General features: G+C 21.3%; 8 protein-coding genes across 8 annotated transcripts; 2 read left to right on the top strand and 6 right to left on the bottom strand.

Moving 5' to 3' along the window:
• Nucleotides 1-294: 294 nt before the first annotated feature.
• SRAE_0000034400 (Hypothetical protein) lies at nt 295-758 on the bottom strand (the record flags this gene model as incomplete). Its single annotated transcript, XM_024646222.1, has 2 exons — nt 295-491; nt 536-758. 2 exons carry the CDS (start codon nt 756-758, stop codon nt 295-297), a joined length of 420 nt encoding a protein of 139 aa, XP_024500426.1.
• A 686-nt stretch (nt 759-1,444) lies between these two features.
• Nucleotides 1,445-2,524, bottom strand: SRAE_0000034500 (Transcription initiation factor IIB; the record flags this gene model as incomplete). Its single annotated transcript, XM_024646223.1, has 3 exons — nt 1,445-2,114; nt 2,164-2,425; nt 2,476-2,524. The coding sequence occupies 3 exons, from the start codon at nt 2,522-2,524 to the stop codon at nt 1,445-1,447; spliced, it is 981 nt and encodes a 326-aa protein (XP_024500427.1).
• A 1,147-nt stretch (nt 2,525-3,671) lies between these two features.
• Nucleotides 3,672-4,225, top strand: SRAE_0000034600 (28S ribosomal protein S16, mitochondrial; the record flags this gene model as incomplete). The annotated part of the gene is made up of 3 exons (XM_024646224.1): nt 3,672-3,818; nt 3,882-4,165; nt 4,222-4,225. 3 exons carry the CDS (start codon nt 3,672-3,674, stop codon nt 4,223-4,225), a joined length of 435 nt encoding a protein of 144 aa, XP_024500428.1.
• Nucleotides 4,226-4,258: 33 nt separating this feature from the next.
• On the top strand, nt 4,259-6,282 carry SRAE_0000034700 (SEFIR domain-containing protein; the record flags this gene model as incomplete). Its single annotated transcript, XM_024646225.1, has 2 exons — nt 4,259-5,982; nt 6,021-6,282. 2 exons carry the CDS (start codon nt 4,259-4,261, stop codon nt 6,280-6,282), a joined length of 1,986 nt encoding a protein of 661 aa, XP_024500429.1.
• A 56-nt stretch (nt 6,283-6,338) lies between these two features.
• On the bottom strand, nt 6,339-6,899 carry SRAE_0000034800 (Thymocyte nuclear protein 1; the record flags this gene model as incomplete). The annotated part of the gene is made up of 1 exon (XM_024646226.1): nt 6,339-6,899. One exon carries the CDS (start codon nt 6,897-6,899, stop codon nt 6,339-6,341), a length of 561 nt encoding a protein of 186 aa, XP_024500430.1.
• A 318-nt stretch (nt 6,900-7,217) lies between these two features.
• On the bottom strand, nt 7,218-11,659 carry SRAE_0000034900 (Oxysterol-binding protein family and Major facilitator superfamily domain, general substrate transporter-containing protein; the record flags this gene model as incomplete). The annotated part of the gene is made up of 9 exons (XM_024646227.1): nt 7,218-7,641; nt 7,688-8,556; nt 8,602-8,717; nt 8,763-8,929; nt 8,967-9,039; nt 9,418-9,810; nt 9,856-10,790; nt 10,849-11,510; nt 11,594-11,659. 9 exons carry the CDS (start codon nt 11,657-11,659, stop codon nt 7,218-7,220), a joined length of 3,705 nt encoding a protein of 1,234 aa, XP_024500431.1.
• A 405-nt stretch (nt 11,660-12,064) lies between these two features.
• SRAE_0000035000 (Proteolipid membrane potential modulator family-containing protein) lies at nt 12,065-13,809 on the bottom strand (the record flags this gene model as incomplete). Its single annotated transcript, XM_024646228.1, has 6 exons — nt 12,065-12,105; nt 12,148-12,210; nt 12,296-12,314; nt 12,368-12,439; nt 13,659-13,711; nt 13,791-13,809. 6 exons carry the CDS (start codon nt 13,807-13,809, stop codon nt 12,065-12,067), a joined length of 267 nt encoding a protein of 88 aa, XP_024500432.1.
• Nucleotides 13,810-15,171: 1,362 nt separating this feature from the next.
• SRAE_0000035100 (Sister chromatid cohesion protein DCC1) lies at nt 15,172-16,678 on the bottom strand (the record flags this gene model as incomplete). The annotated part of the gene is made up of 4 exons (XM_024646230.1): nt 15,172-16,180; nt 16,225-16,439; nt 16,481-16,518; nt 16,561-16,678. 4 exons carry the CDS (start codon nt 16,676-16,678, stop codon nt 15,172-15,174), a joined length of 1,380 nt encoding a protein of 459 aa, XP_024500433.1.
• Between the last annotated feature and the right edge of the window lie 1,779 nt (nt 16,679-18,457).

Here is an 18,457-nt window from a genome sequence, read left to right on the forward strand (position 1 = left end):
GACAATGAATAGATTATTTCTATTCTCCATCATTATAACGAAAAATGAAAAAAGAAAAAGATAATTGTTAGATATATATAATACATTTTAAAATTTAATATATTTCTAAAATTTATAGTTATATAATTTATTAATGCGTATATAATATTTTTCATTATTTATTTACACAATCAAAGTATGGAAATTAACTAATAAATGATAAATATTAATTAAAGATAATCAAATGACATAAAACTAAAGTGTATTTTAATATAAAATATATTATATACTATTTTACTTTTTAATAATTATTTTTTAATATTTTTTTTTTTGTCTTGGTAGACATTCTTTATAATATTCATCTAATAAGACATCTTCATATGTTGGTGGTGGTGACGTTCCTGCACTATTATTACTACTAGTATTATTATTATTATAAATTGGTGGAGCGTTTGAATTAGCTTCATTTTCTTTCTTTGAAGCTGCTGCTCTTTTTCGTAAATTTCTTGCTCCTATAAAGTTTGTCATAAAATGATTAACAAAGTAAATAACTTACTTTCAATTGTCTTGAAATTTTTTTCTCGAAGTCTAGTTGTTATTCGTTGTATAACACGTCTAGTTCTTCTCATTTCCACAACTTTATCCAATTCCCATTGTTTGCATTTATTGATTCCCAGAAGCATAGCAGCAACAATTCCAATGAAAAATAAAATTGTTGGAAGGACAATAGAAGTTACTTGGTCAGATGATGGAACAAAATACTGCGTAGGTGTTACCATTATAAGAATACTTTTTTTTAATAATATTTTTTTTTAATAATTATTTATAAAAGAAAATGCCAAGAATAGATAATCGATAGTATTTTAAATGTTAAAATAAGATTCTATATATATGTTTATATAGTACTAGAATGTAAACTTTAAAAATAATTTTGTAACTCTAACATATTTAAAACTTAAAAGACTGTTAACTAAATAATAATATAAAAATGTAGATTAATGTGAAAATAAGTTAATTTATAATTACACGATTGTCTGTCTAAAGTAAATTAACAAAAGAAAATTGTTAAATAAAAAGAAAAAATAAATTCAAAACAATCTTAACTATATATCTTAATATATACTATAATCAGAAATAAAAATCCTTTCAAAATTTATATATAAAGATATAATTTTATTTACTTGCAAAAAATAAAAAATTATATTTATGGGTAATGTAATATAATTTTTGTTTTGCAAAGTTACAATATTTCTTGACAAAATAAAATAAAAAGAATGTGTGTATGCTTGAATTTCTCTAAATAATTAATGCATCTACCTCATTTGAATAAATATTTTTTTTTCCATTATCTTTTCATATTTGTAAATATTATTCACATTTATAAGATGAGAACAAAATAAAATAAATTTAAAAATAATTCTTCAAAATATTAATATATTTAAAATGAGAAAAAAAAATTGAATAATTAACTAGTTGGAAACCTATGAACAGGAGTTTCAAAAACAAAACCTTCTGGAAAAAGTTCTGCAGCTCTTGGTAGTAACAATTTATAGGTTGACTTTATAGTAACATCAGCTGCACCAGATACTTCAGATATTTGTGTTGCAGATCTCCCTTGATTAGGTAAAGATGTAGCAATTGAAGCCATGTAAATAGCAGCAGCAGCAATTGACACAGGACTTCTACCAGCTACTAAATCTAAGTCATCAGCTTTTTTAATTATATATCTAGCTGCCTTAACAACATCTCCTTTAAGACCTAATTGATTACAGTAACGGTCAAGATATTCTGTACTTCGAACAGACCCAATCATTGGTCTATCTTTTACTTTCATTATATTTCTAAAACATTTGCCTATATCTTTTTTAGATGCTGAACAGGCTGCACATACTTCTTTAAATGTTCTTGGGCAATCATATTCACGACAAGCAATATAGACACAAGCTGCTGCTTGAGCTTCAGGATTTTTACCTTTTAAAATTTTTGCGTCCAAAATATCCTTAAAATTTTTAGCAGCTCTATCTTTTATTCTTTTTTCCAAATGCATTTTATCACACATATTACCAATTGTTTTTAAAGCTTGTTGCATTTGTTTATCACCACTAGAAGCGGTACGTCTTTGAGCAGCTGCTAATCTAAAATTATTATACATATATGTATATATAAATAAAAAATAATTATTACCCTTCATCATAACTTGAATTACTGTAACTAAATGCCATTGTTGTTGATAGATCTGATCCACCAAGAAGAGGATTTTCAGCAGCACCAACACGTGATGGATCATTTCCAGATTTTTCGTTTGAAAAAGAACGCCATTCTGTACCAACATCAACACAACGGTCACCTACAACTGTTCCACATTTTGGACAAATTATGTCACCTGCTCGATGATCTTCTATTAGAGGTTCATTTGGATGATTCGGACAAGTAATATCCATAATTACTATAGTAAAACATGAAAGAATGTTTTTGAAAACATCGTATATAGTTTACCAAAATTTACATTCCACTTAAGACTTATCCTTCTAATATAAAAATACATTATATTAGAAATATACATGAAGTTTTTAAAAATATGGAGTTTAAATTAATAAAATCTATTTGTTTAAATTTAAAATAAATAAATCTTAATTATTATAACTAGTATTATAAAAACTTTTTTTTACTATTAAATATTAAAAAAATATTTTATGGTGTATGAAAAAATAAGTTAAATAATTGTTTAATAAAAATGAATGTAGTTTGTGAATATGTACTTTTGATTTTTACTGTAAATTTGTTATTAAAAACATTTATTAAAAGAGTAAGAAAAAATTACGTCATCAAATTTTATTTTTATAAATGTAAAGATTCAAATAGATCTTTTTTTACCAAAGTATTTGAAATATTATCATTCAAATTTAAAGTTATGTTTTTTAAATCTTGTAATATCTATAATGTTTATATAATAAAAATATCCACCGTTTTAAACCAAATGTTTAATCCAATAAAAATAAATAAAATATTCAATTATTTAATGTATTTTTTTTTCATATTTTAAAGTAAATAAAAAGGAGTGATATAAAAGCAATAATAATATTCATATAAAAACATGATGAAAACCATTTACTATACTATATCTCTGATTCATATATTATGTTAAAAATTTCTTTTTTCATAACTTTAATTAAAAATTATCTGTATTTTAATTAAAATATATTTTTTTTGTCATCTTTTAAGATTTACACTAAAGCATAAAACAAAATATTACTTGTAAGAGATTTATTATTCTTTCATAATTAATCATTAGAAACTAAAAAATACTTTTAATGCAGCATTATATTTTAAAATGTGTATTAAATTTTTAAGCATATATTATACTTGTAATTTATGTTTGCTAAAAATATTTTCTTTTTTTTTATCGTCATTTTTGTAGACAAATTCATCATTTTTTTTGAATTAATTTTTAATTATTTAAATATTTAGGTATTCTAATAAAAATATTTTGTTTGACTTTCCTTAATAGATTAAAATTTTATAATATTTTATTTCAAAAACCAACTTATTTGTCGTTTTATCATTTTATTTTACAACAAATATATTTGTCTTCTATTGATTTCCTGACACGATCTTCCGATAACAAATATATATCTTGGTAATGTGGTTTGTTGAAGTTAAAGCACATTAATTTTGTAATTTTTTTTCTTGATATGAGACAACTGGTAAATCCTAAACTTTTTGGTAAACCTTCAATTGGATTAGCTTTATTCGGTTGTAAAAATCGTCCATTTTATCAAATCTGTGTGTTTCCTGACAAAACACTTGGTAGAAGATACGAAGGAAATATTTTAGAACAGGTATATATACATATTTTTTTTTTAAATAATATAATTTTTATATTTAAATAATTTTTTTTTTAGGTTGGAAGTTTTGATCCCTTACCAAATACAAATAACGAAAAGTTGGTAGCTCTTAATATTGGTCGTCTTAAATATTGGATTGGTAAGAGAGAAGCTGAAGTTAGTGTTCCAGTGCTTGAATTATTAGGATTAGCTGGTTTATTGCCTATTCATCCAAAAACATATATAAGAGCTAAAGATAATACAGCATACTTGGAAAAATTACGTATAGAAAAAGAAAAAAAACAGAAAGAAGAAGAAGAACAAAAAGAAGGAAAAGAAGATCTGGAGAAAAAAACAACTGTGTAATTTTCTATCATCTTTCAATTTGTAATATATAGTTTGCTTGTTATAATTTTAGTTAGATATTTTTGTGTTTTTTTGTTAAAACAAAAGTCATGCCTTATTATCTTTCGGCTATCTGTATAAGTATTTCATATTTTATTTTATTATTTTTAATTTTGCCAACATCTCCTTGTGATCCTGATTTATCTAGCATAAGATATTCTTCTAACATCAGTATATCACAATATCCTAAAAAAATATCTTATACAAAGGCCTGTGATGATTTATATCCTAAAGAACATCTTACTCAGTGTAATGAAAATGATGTTGATATTCAAATATCAAGTTTTGCCAAGATGCCTTATAATACAAATGTTGAAATACAAGTAAAATTAAATATTTCTATTTTTATATACACTGATGTTACTCAAGCTTTTTTAAGACTTGAATGTTTAAATGCTTATGATATTAATGATGATTATTGTCATAATCATACAAAACAAATAAAAGAATGGGGGAGAATGATTTGGCCATGTAGAAGTGTTCAATTTAAGAATAATTCTGATAGTCATTCAAATATTATTGTTCCTATTCATTTTGACTATAATTGTTTTCCTATTTTTTCATTATCGACATATAAACTTTCAGTTGCTTTAGAACCACAAAAATGTTTGTTAGAATCTATTGTAACTATACCAAAATATTCTCAGTTAAAATCAGAAATATTTCATTTTTATAATCCTAATGAAAGGCATAAATGGTCTCCATTATTATATGTATTATTAAATTCTAAAGATGGAATTTGGATACAATATGAATCTGATCCAGATAATTATCACAATGTTGTTGTAATATTTTTATATAAATCAATTGAAGATAATAAACTTAAACTTATCTATTCAAAAGTTATTCATTCAACATCAATTATTAATAGATTTAAATATTATAATATTGAAGAAGGTAATTATACAATATATGCATTTGCTAAAGATGCTACCTGTGAAACACACTGTAATATTGATAATAATACAACAAATTGTGTTACATGTCCATTTACAATTTTAAAATTTACAAATCCTGAAGATAAATTTACAACATCAGAACTTTTAAAAATTCGTTGTTCTATTATTCTTACGTGGTTATTGTCAATCTTAATAATAATTTGTATAATAATTGTTACATATATTATATTAACATTATTTTTTGAAAAAGTATGTGCAAAATACTTTTTTCCTAGATCACAAAGACATAATGAAGTTGAAAATGTACAGTTATTAGATATACCTGAAGTTATAATAATATATAGTAATGATTTTAAAGAACATAAACAAGCTGTTATTTCATTGGCTGATTACTTAGAAGAATATGGAAATTGCAAAATTCGAATAATTGATTGGGAATTGTATGATTCAACAGCAATAAATCCTATAGTTTCATTTCAATCTAAATATACTAATTGTATTAAACTTATTATAATATCTGAAACAACTCAAAAACTACTTACAGAAGAAAATAATTATAGTAAAGATTTTGTTTATTTTAAAAATATTTTAGAACTAGCAATTTATGATTATGCTAATATGGATTATAAAAGTTGGTCCAAAAAATATGTATTAGCAAGATTTAATTATTTAAAAAAGAATAGTATTCCTTCATTATTAATTTCATTATCAAAAAAAATTTATGAAATTCCTTCTGAAATAGGTCACGTCATAGCACGACTTCATAATTACAATTTATCAGAAGAACGAGTTATTATTGATGTTGATTCTTTAAAATATAACGCAATGTGTAATACGATAAATCGTGTTATTCAAACAAAATCTAAAAATACAAAGTAAGTAACATTCTTTTTTCAATTTATAATGTTTTTAGTTCATTAAATTTATCAACTGATAGTATTTATGGTGAAACAAAAATTGATAAATTGCCGTTTAAATTGAATAAAGAAATAATTCCCGGTAAATATGAAGAATATGGTGTCATTGAAAATAATAATGAAAGTGATAATAGTGATGAAGATAGCATTACTTGTAAATATAAAAATGATGCAAATGTAAAAAATTCATTAAAAAATAATTTTATTGTTGTTGGAAGTCCAAATGACGAAGAGACAGATTCCTCATTATCAGAATAAAGAATATATGAAATTTACTTTTTTTTATTTGTAATTTAAAATTTTTTTTTTGTGATTTATTGTTTTAATTCATTTTTTTTTGTCATTTTAATAATTGTATCCCATTCTTCCTTTGAAACTGGAGATACAGATAGTCGACTTTGCTTTAACAGTGCCATATTTGATAATAATATATTTGATTTTATATCTTTTAATAAAACTATATTTTTAAATTTCTCAACAAATTCAACATCAACAGCAACCCATTTATTTTCTCTTATACCTTTTCCTACTTTTTCATCATAATATGGATGAGCTGGATCAGAAGCACTTGGATCTTGATATTTAGATCGTACAATCCTCATAATACCAGTTACTCCTGGATTTTTACAATTTGACTGATACATAAATGCTAAATCATCTACTTTCATAGATGACATATACTTCTTTGCCAGGTGATTTCTTACTCCATCCCATGTTGAAATTTTACATTTTTCTAAATCATCAATAGTAAATTTTACATCAACACCCCGTACAATACGAGTTTCTGGTTCAGCTTTCATTAACCAAAAAGAACGATCACATGTTTTAGTAATATTAGTAGAAGTTTCATCTGACTTTTGAGATTTTCGTTTCATTTTTTATAATAAAAAGAAATAGCGCCTATTAATAAAAATATTTAGATGAGGCATAATTCCAATATTGCTTTTTTTTTTAAATTTATTTTTAGCTAAAAAAAAACTTTTCTTTTTTATAAATAATAATATATCATAAAAGATTAAATATCATAACAATGTTATTTAAAATAATTTTTTTAAAGTTATTTTTTTTACCACGTATATAAAGTAAATATTTTTAAGATATAAAAATTTAAATAATTAAAAAAAAAGAATAGATAAAATATTGATGCTATGATTTAATTTTGGTTTTAATGAATTACGATATGTAAGTAATATCTAGTGAAATGTCATAATTGAAGCTCTCCTTTCATAATAATTATTATAATTCATGAGATTTGTAGAAATTGTATTTACAGATCCATTTGTTGGTTGAGTATTTTCATTCTCTTCATTTGTATTACAATTTTGTGATAATTTTTTTCGAAGTACTTTTTTAAGAGAAGTTAATGTAGTAACTTTTTTTATATCATTAATGTGCTCATTTTGTTCTATTTTAAAATGCCTATTTATAAAAGATGTAATATCTATTGACATTCTGGGACGTTGTTCATTTCCAGCAGTATTAGCTCTAACTGTTTTTATTGCTGATATTCCTTCAAGTTTACTTTGATAATGAACCCATAAAATAGCAATTACAAATATTATTTGAATTACACCAATAAATAAGAATAAAAATCCTGGCATCCATGCTTCACACATACTATAAAAAATAAAATTAAAAAGTATTTTTTGTTTTTTAAACATACATATATATTGAACTAAAAATAAAATTTATAATTAAAAAAGTAATATTACTACCAACTCCAAAAAGTGCAAAAGCTCTTCCAACTTCATCAAGTGAAACTAATTGCGCTATAAATGATACAGTTGCAGGTTGGATTAATGATGCAAAACATCCACAAACATTAGCTAGATACATTTGAAGATCAGTTGTGGCAAATGCTATTAAAAAAAGTCTACCCGAAGATGATAATAATGATATTATAATTAATGTTGTCTCTTGAAATTTAAATATTCTTTTAAAAATAAATACTCCAATAAATGTTCCAACTATTAAACTACCATAACCAATACCATTCCAAAAACCAAGTCTTTTAGAATCCCAATTTAAAGCATCATCATCTGTTCTACGGAAGGCATATGAATTCATTACTGAACTTATTCTTGTTTCAACACTTGTTGTATAACTTATCATTAATGCACCACCTGTAATCCACATAAATATTCTTTTATTACCACTTCTTTTTTTAGTATATGTTCTCCATCCATTAATTAATAAATATTTTATATCAATTATAATATTTTTAAATGTTCCTAAAAATGATGTATTATTTTTATCATTCTCATTTTCTTCATATATAGGTTCTATACTAAAAGTACGTATTTTATTAGGATAATGTTTTATTTTCCATAAAACAATTAAAAATGCTATAAAAAAAATTGCTAACTCAATGATAATAGCTGTTGTAATAGATATATAAAATAATAAACCTGCACATACACCACCTAAAGAACTAGCAACTAATTGAAAAAGACTTAAAATCCCGGATCTTATTGTTAATGAACTAGTATCTGCTATTTGATCAGCTAAATATGCATTACATGAAGCTGGTATCTATAAAAAAAAAGAATTAATAAAATTATTATTTAAGTAACTTACAGTATTAATAAAACCTGTAAATCCTGATAAAAATAATACAGGAATCATAATCCAATATGGTGCATTTATTGAAGGATTTAGTATAATTATATAAAAAAATTGTGTAAAAGCTAATCCTATAATTCCAAATAAAATATTAAATTTTCTACCATATTTATCACCATATGCTCCAAGTATTGTATCAACAAATAATGCCGGAATCATATATGATAATGATGTATAAAGATACCATTGAGCAGTACGTTGTTGTATCTCATCCTCAACATCACCATCCTCAATCTGTGTACAATCAACAATATTTGATTCATTATAATATATTAAACATATTCTTAAAAAAAAACTAATTATATTAGTTTATAACAAACTTTTGATATATTCCTGGACTTTCAATTGACTGTGCAAATATCCATCCAAAATATATAAAAAATAGTATTATTTCTGTACAAAAATAGTTACATATTAAAGAAAAACTACAGAAAATATTTTTAAAATTTTTAAACATTAGATGATAAAATTTATAAAAATAATATGTAATAACAATGAAAATTTTACAAAAAAAAAGATCAATTTATCATTAGTATGTGTAATTAATGATTACGCTGATAAAGCTTAAAATATCATACTATCTCATATTGATAAAATTTATTTACTATACTAATTTTAAATATATTAATAAAATTATACCTTTGATTAAAATTTTTTAATAATACTTAAAAATATTATTTCAATTAAAATTATGTATTTAAAAGTTTTATGTTTTTATGATGTAATATATTAAATTTTTTTTTTTTTAAAATAAGATTGGTATTTTTTTACCTTCTTCTGTGTTAAATTTTTCCATCTTTGATTGCCAATATTTAAAATTACTTTTATATAAGATTGCTTTTGAAAATTGATCATAAACTTTTGTAAACCATAATGGTATATGTTCTGTTAATGTTTTATATTTTTCACTTAATAATATTTTTTCATTGTATGATTTATCTATTAATCCTTGTTCTAAATATCTTATATCATTTCTAAGACGTGAATCAGATCTTGCAATATATGGAATTTCATCATTAAGTAATTCATTAATACCAATAGTAAATTTATTAAATGAATAAAAGTTTTCATTGTATGTTGAAATATTTGGTGCTGTATAAAGAGTGTATTTTTTTGATTTTATTGTATATGTAACAACAGAAAAGTAGTTTCCTTCAATTTCAGCTAATATTGACATATTATTATTAATTAATTTTCCATAAATATCACCTTTTTTATTAAATGTTAATTCAATTGTAAGTCCATCTGAATTTGTAATATTTATTGTATCATTATAGTATGGTTGACGATTTTTTGGTAAACCTTTTAAATTGTTAATAATAAATTTAGGTTTTTTCCATATAAAACTTTCTTTATTTTGAATATTTAATCTTATTGGTAAATTACTATTTATTTCAACAACATTATATGACATATGACAATGTAACTCAGCTGACATAAACATTTCCCATGTTTCATGTTCAATATAACTTGCTATAGTCATTGGAGATTTTAATATATGTTCACCATGAAATTTCCAACCATCATTACTTATATAATCAAATGTTTCACCTGGAAATGTTGAAAAACATTTTCTTCTTCCAGGAATAAGACAATCACTAGAACTACCAATAACAAATTCAGCAACTTTTAATATTCTTTCTATTGGATCATCTAAATTTGAAATATTATTTAAAATTTTTGCATTTTGTAATTCACAACATAAAAGTTGAAGTGATGATATAGGTTCATATATAGTAATAGGTAAATTTCCACCTGAAAATAAACATTTAAATATTTGAGTGTATGAAAGATTTTCAGGAATTGTTTGTGTTGCTGGTAATATCTCTCTTCTTTTTCTATTTTTATAATCAATTGATGAGAATGACATTTTTTCAATATCTACATTTGGTGATAATGGATAACTATTATTAATTTGTCTTGAAATTGATTCATTTTTTTTATTTGATTGAATTTCTTTTAAATTATTAGATGTAATTGTTTCTTCATTTTTATCTTTAATGTCATTTATTTTTTCTGATGTGTCTCTAGGACTATCTTTATTACTATCAATATCTTTTATAGATACAGACATTTCAAGTTTAATAATTCTATCATTCATTGTTTGAACTGTAGACATTAAAAGTTTAATAAGTTCCATCATTCTAAAATATTAAATAAAAAGTTAATATTTTAAAGTAAAAAAAAAAGATTAAACCATACTCTTCTATTACTTCTGGTGATCTAGAAATAAATAAATTTTCCTTAGATGCATTTTTAATTTTCTTCTCACAAACAGAAGATTTAGAAGTAGTTGTTAATGTTTTATCATTTTTAGTAATAGTATCTTTTGTTTGAACAATTTGACTAATAGATTTAGAAACATTTGCCTTTTGCCCCTCTTCAGAAATATTTGTCCTTTTAGAGGAATCCTCAGTATACTCTGAATTGTCATCATCACTCTCTAAATCTAAAAATTTTAAACCTTCTCTTTTTAAATTTCCATTTCCATTATTTATATATTGATTATACCATTTATGTTGGCATATCATTTTTTTCCAACTATCAAATTCTTTTTGTTTTGTTTTTATACGTAAACAGGTATTTGGAAAATTAAATATAAAAAAACATTTAACCTCATCATAAAAAATATTTACAGAACCTAAATCAACTATTATATTATTAAGAGGTTTACTTTCTACACCATTTTTTTCTAATTTTTTATTGTTTAATCTTCTTAATGTTAATATACCACATGACAAAATACCTTTGTACTTTTTTCCATTTATAACTTTTCTTTTATTATTTATTTTAGCTTTAAGTATACCAGAATAATCACTTGGTTGTACTGTAATTTTATTATTACTATTAATATCCTCAATACGCTATAATTATTTTAATAATATAATATATTTTCTTTATAATTAATAATTATTTCTTTTTTTAAAAGTATAATAAATTAACCTACCTTAAAAGTATCGATTTTATCTTTTCCACTAAGTCCAAGTTTTAATTTTGAAAAAGCACTATTCATGAGTTTAACAATAAATCATACTAAATATTTTTATAAAAAATTATTTTATATATATGTATACATATTTTTTATTTATAATTTCAGTTATTAAAATTTTAAATTTCTTAATAATAAAAAATTAAATTTAAATATATTTATTAATATTATAATTATTATTTTTTCATCATAATATTCATATGAATATCTTTTAATAACATTTATTTATAAAAATCATTATTATTATTTTATTGTTTATTTATATATAAAAAAAAAGTTACACAATTATAAAAGAGTAAAAAGAAAATGAAAAAAACAATATTTGATCAAAATATTTTTAATGTAATTAAAATATTATCATATCAAATAATTATTAATTTACTGTTGAATGCTTCAAATTAAATGCTCCTTATTTTGTTAAGGTTTATGTTAAGCTGAGAAGAAGATAACATAAATAGCATGAATAATTCCTGAAAAAAAAAATTATTACTTTTTTTTTTAAATTTACTTACCAGGTATAAAACCAAGAAGAGTAAGAATTATATTGATCAATAAATTCAAATCACATCCACGATCTAAAAAAATATAAAAATGATAACATTAATTAAACAAATAATTTTTTTTTGATAAACTATAATAAAAAATTTTGATAGATATTACCTAAGAAGACTCCAAGTGGCTAAAAAAAAAGATGAAATAAAATATTAATGATAATTAATTATAAAAACTTACTGGAAAGATAAAGGCAAGAATAAGCTTAAGGATATTTCCAAGATTACATTCAGCAGTCATTTTGTTGTTATACTATAAATAAAAATATATATAAAATCAGAAATTTATTATATAATAATAAATATTAAATACTTTATAAAATAAAAGGTTTTATATCTTAAAAAAAAATATTATTCATTGATTCTTCTGTTATGTATAATAGATATAAAAGTTTTAATAAGAGAAATGTAAACAACAAAAAGGTGAAATAATTATTTTAACATCAAAATGAGACATATATATATATATATTTATATATATATTAAAGGAAAATATTAATTTATTTTAATATATTTATATAACTGAAGAAGGTAAAAAAAAAAACTTAACTAAATTTTAATCATCATATATGCTTACAATATCCAATAAAAAAAAATTTACCCAGTTAAATTTTAAAAAGTAAATGATAAACAAAGGTTATATATATTTGGTAAATAAATCATTTTAATCAAAGTTTTGATTGTCAATAAATAATTTAAAAAACTAGTTTTAGTTAAAATTTATACTTTATATTTAATGATGTTGTGGTTGTAAAATTTAAAAGGTAATAGCCAAAATTTTGTGTAATTTTTATTAGTTTGTAGAGTAACCAACTGTTTCAAAATTTATGTTTACAATATATTTTGTAAAAAAAAAAAATTTTATATTTGATGTATAGTTAGAAAAAGAATGAAATATTTTAAAACTTTTTCTTTTACATCATTTGGAATAAACTTAATTTTATATAACGTGTTTTAGATGACTATAAGAAATTGTAAATAAATATGAAATATGTAGATGATCAATATAAGAAGAAAAGAATTTATTAAATATAATATTATATATATATATATATATTTATAAATATTATTATTATTATTATTATTGATATTAAAGTGTAAATTGAAAACTAATTAATATGTGCTTATTATTAATGTTTGAGAATATATTAAAAAATTTATAATATATATAATAGTAAAGAAATTTGATTTCAAATGTTATGTTACACTAAACGTTAATATTACGATTTAGTAATTATTTTTCCTCTCATAAATAACTCTTTTTACTATTGAAAAATTTTATAGAAAATGTATAATGAGTATATCAATGTTATAACTCAAAGATCATCTTAAATATGAAAATTATATTTATTTATTGAAAAACTGGCAATTTCTATCTAAATTCTTTACAACAACAATAAAGATAAAAATATATTAGAACAAATGTTGATTAAATATGAACAAAGGCAATTATTTATTATTGTTGAACGTACTTTTAAAATATTAAAAGCTATAACAGACTGTCTCTGAACACAATTGATTGTATCTCTTAGTAATATAAAATTATTTAAATGTATTATATATTATCGTAAAATAAAATATATGTTATCCATATAGTTACTTACAAATCAAAGAAATTTTCATAATAAATTTTAAAGTAAATAAAAATTAGTAATATGAAATAAAACAAAAATAAATATTAATATCTTAAAATAAATAATAATAATAATAATATATTTTTTGATTTTTGATAACATAAATTTAAGAACAATATATATATTAAAATTTGTTTAATATAATTTACAGTCTGTAAAAATGTGTATCTAAAATAATAGAAAAAGATCTTATTTTAATGGTGAGTTTTGAAAATTTATATAATAATATTATTAAATTTTGTCAAAAGTTTTAACACTTTAAAACTTGTTTATTATTTGAAATATTATTAAAAATAAATACATAATAATAAGTTTTAAAAATTATTTTAAAAAAGAATAACATTACAAATTACTCATTAAAATATATTATTTTTTTTTAAGATGATTAAAGATAATACTAAAATATTAAAAAAAAAACACTATTAAATTTAATATTATATTAAAAACATAAAAAATTATCATTCTAATATTGACACTAAAATATCAATAAATGGATTGATAAAAAAATGTAATAAAATTGTTTAATATGTTATTTTGATTTATGAATTATTTTTATAAAAATGTAATATAATACATCTTTTATTTTAATAAAAAGTTTTTTTTTTACCTACAACTACACGAAAACTAACTTTTATTATTGTAAAAAAAAAATATTAAATTGTATGGTGTTGAAGTAATTTAACTATATCTATAATGGCAACAAAAAAAATATATTAATTGATCATTTCAAAGTTGTTTTTAATTATAAAATAATGATAAAAAAAATTTCTTTAAAAGTTTTAATTATTATCTGACATGTTTCTAGTTAGTTAACGATACAACAAAACATTTGTAAGTATTTAAAGTTCAAAAAACAATATAAGTATATAATTAAATATTTATAACTTGAACAATAAAAAAGATAAAGGAATTGCTAATGAGTGAAACTGTAAATTTTAGTATACAATCTTGATTTATTAGTGACTTTTTATTGTTTTAATTAACTTGACAAATTTGAATTAATGATACTTTAATTATATATTTTATAACATAAGTAAAATTGATTCTAAGTAGTTTTATACTTAATAAAATTTTATTTAAAACTTATGTTTTAATAGTAAAGTGTTGTTTTTAAAAAAAATATTGACATACTAGATATAACATGAAAATTAGAGTTAAAAAATATGAATATTTACAAAAATAAACAATTTACTTTAATTAAAAATTTTAATAAAAAAATAAAATTTAAAATAAGTTATATAGTGGTACAAAAAAAAATACTATAAAATAGAAATATATAAAAATGATTTTATTTTGTCTCTTAAAACATTTAACTTGTTAGTTAGTATTTTTAAAATTAAATTAAAATATGCTAATATCCATATTTCATTCCAACATAAATTCTTGAATTACCATTTCTTATGGATCTACAATATTTTATTAATGCTTCATCACAACCTTTAACATCACCACAAATATCAAGAAGAAATGGATATATATCACCACATTCCCATTGTTTAATGTAAGAAAAAAGTTGCTTTAGGCGATTTCTAACATCATTTGATAACATATTAATATCAATATATTGAATTGTATCACCTGTAATTGAAGTATGTATAACACCCAGTCCTTTTAAATGCTTTTTTATATCAAATTCTAATCCAAATGGTAAAGATTCATTAACTATTTTTGTAAATTCAACAACTTTGATAATATTTAATTTTTTAATAATATACTTCACACAATTTAGGATAAATTTATCCTTCATTAAAACATAATTTGAAGAGTCTTTCTCATCTACCTTACAGAAACATTTTAAAAACCACTCGATAACACCATCTTTTACATGTTCTGGAAATATTTTTCGTAGTAAAGTAAAATTTAATGACTCTATACCAAATCCTTCATACATTGAACCATCCAAAGTATTTATAAAAGTATCAAAAAATTCTTTTTGATATTCATCAGAAATCCAGTAATACATACCATTTTCATTAATAATAGGTAACTTATCAAAACAACTAATTAATTCTTTTTCACTTAACTGAATGTCATTTAAAAGATCATGAATAGTTATAATTTTTTGTTGTAAAGAAATATCATTATTTGAAGAAAAAGATTTAAGTTGACTATTCTTAAAATATTCCTCCACAGCTTTAGTATTACATATTTTTTGTTCCTCTAATACTAAAATACTTTCCAAGACACCTTGTGAAATTGTCTTATGAATAGTTTTACAATTAATTTCATTAAAAAAATCTGAAAATTTAAATTCTGGGAATAGTAAATAAGTTTTAGATGTATAATTTTCCATAACTTTGAATGTTTTTTCATTTGTACATAATGTTAAATCATCTTTAAAATTACCACGAAATACCAACCTAAGTTAATTATAAATATAAATTTAAAAAAAACACCTTCTTACTCTGTATTAGGATCAGTAAAATAGTCTAGGAGGCTGCTGTCAACTTCCATTAATCTATACCTCTCATTAGTCATATCCTCATCAAAAATAATTTGTTGAACACCAGGAACAATATTATTAATGTCATCTCCTAATTCTAATAGAGAAAGAATATTAGATAACTCATCTTCTGTACTAAAATTTGAAACTTTATCAACATACTCTGTTCTTGAAATCTATAATTTATTGTAAAATTAAAAATATATTATCAACTTACTCCATCCAAAAAAGGCATAGACTCTTCAACAATATTTTCTAAATTATCAGTCGTACTAATAATGATATCATTTAAAGTACCATTTTGTGATGATACTTGTGTGTCATTTTGTGAGGATATTGAATTTAATGGAGTAGATGTTTGTGAAAAAAGTCTACGTTTTCGACTTCCAGGAGTACGTGTAACAAAAGCATCCATATAAATAACGATTTTTTTTTATTTAATAATTATATCAAAATAATGCAGAACAAAAAAATTACCGCTTTACAAAAAAGGTCCCGAAATATATTACTTTGGAAAAATGTTGGTCAGAGATTTTAAATCACATTATATATATTTATCTTTAAATAATATAATGTTTCTGGCCATTTATATAATTTTAATATTATCTTTAAATGCTTATTATTTTATTTATAAGTTAATTATGGAAAACGATATAAATATATTAATTGATGAATCAATTATAATTCACCAATTATCACATCCATAAGCAGATCAAAAAGTTAATAATGATATTAATATTTAATTGTTTGACCTTCAGGGTTTAGATAAATTTTTCAATTATAATGATCTCTAATTATCCATCATTTCACACTTTGTTTATAGATTTTTCCCCTTTCTGAAGAGTCGGTAGTTCCTGAGAAAAAAAAAAATATAAAAATTTATTCTAAACTAATAAAACATTCAAAAATCTATTTTTATATAAAATTTTAAAGATATTGATGGATAGAATTATATAGGCTTAATCGGAAGGAAACTTCATCTAAGTTTATAAACCTACTTGATATCAAATTTCAAATTGACATATGACAGATTATATATTAGGAATTTTATAAAATTTGATTGACAAACGACTTCCTAACAAAGCTTATTAAAATTTAAAGTTATATAAGATTATGTTTTTAATACAATTTAAGCTTTAAATGTTTATGAAATTTGATAAAAATAAAATAATTTTTTGATTAGAAAATATAATAAAAATTTTTTTTTTGATATTTCCCCTGAATATTTCATGATGCCTATTTGTTATATTATATTTGTTAATTTAATTTTTATTAGATTTGCCTTACTATAAATATATATAATAATAAAATTTAATAATATTCATTTTAAAAATATATATCTTTTAATTAAAGAAAATGGCAATTATATATATACTCTTATATGGCATATGAGAAAATAGAAGTAAAAAATTACTGGTGGTAATATATTTTAATAAATACCTTCTCAGCGGGTGTTGCGTGCAAAAAACAAGTCTTAAAAATCAGGACAAGATGTTTTTGGTAATAACAATAAATTTGAATGGACATTATAAATCCCAAATTTGATTCTATATTTGTAATTATGTAGTTTATAAAAAAAAAACTTAAGAAAATTATATGATAGGTATTTATTTTATTTAAATTTTTTTAAAATATTTACTTTAATTATAAGGATGCTTTCATTTACTTTTCATTCAACATTTCAAAAGATTTGGTCAACATTTACATCATATTATATCTTTTAAAAGATGCCGATATGGTAAATTTAAGATTGTAACAGTATCTATTACGATCAATGAATAACGATAACAAACAATAGTAGTGATTAGTTTAGTAATATTTGTTGATTATCGGCCAGTAATATCAATAAAAATAAAAGCCGACTAATTAAAAAGTTATGGTTACACTTTATGTAGCACCTCATTAATCATAATTGAGCTCATAAAATTACCTTCTTATTTCCTTTATAATTATAAAAAAAAACAAGGAAGTTTCATTAACAGAAATAAATATTATTCTTTATAATTTTAAATAACAAATTATATTTTAAAATATTTTTGATTTTTTTTTTAAATAAATTAAATTTCAATAAACAGTCTTGGCAACAAAAAGAATATATGTTTAAGTGATTGATAGCTATTTTAAACAAAGGTCAGTTCATTAACAATAAAAATTAAAATTCCCTAAAACAATGCCTTTGTTATAAAGTGACATT

The sequence above is a fragment of the Strongyloides ratti genome, scaffold srae_scaffold0000002 (assembly GCF_001040885.1).
Source record: "Strongyloides ratti genome assembly S_ratti_ED321, scaffold srae_scaffold0000002".
NCBI classification, from domain to species: Eukaryota; Metazoa; Nematoda; class Chromadorea; order Rhabditida; family Strongyloididae; genus Strongyloides; species Strongyloides ratti.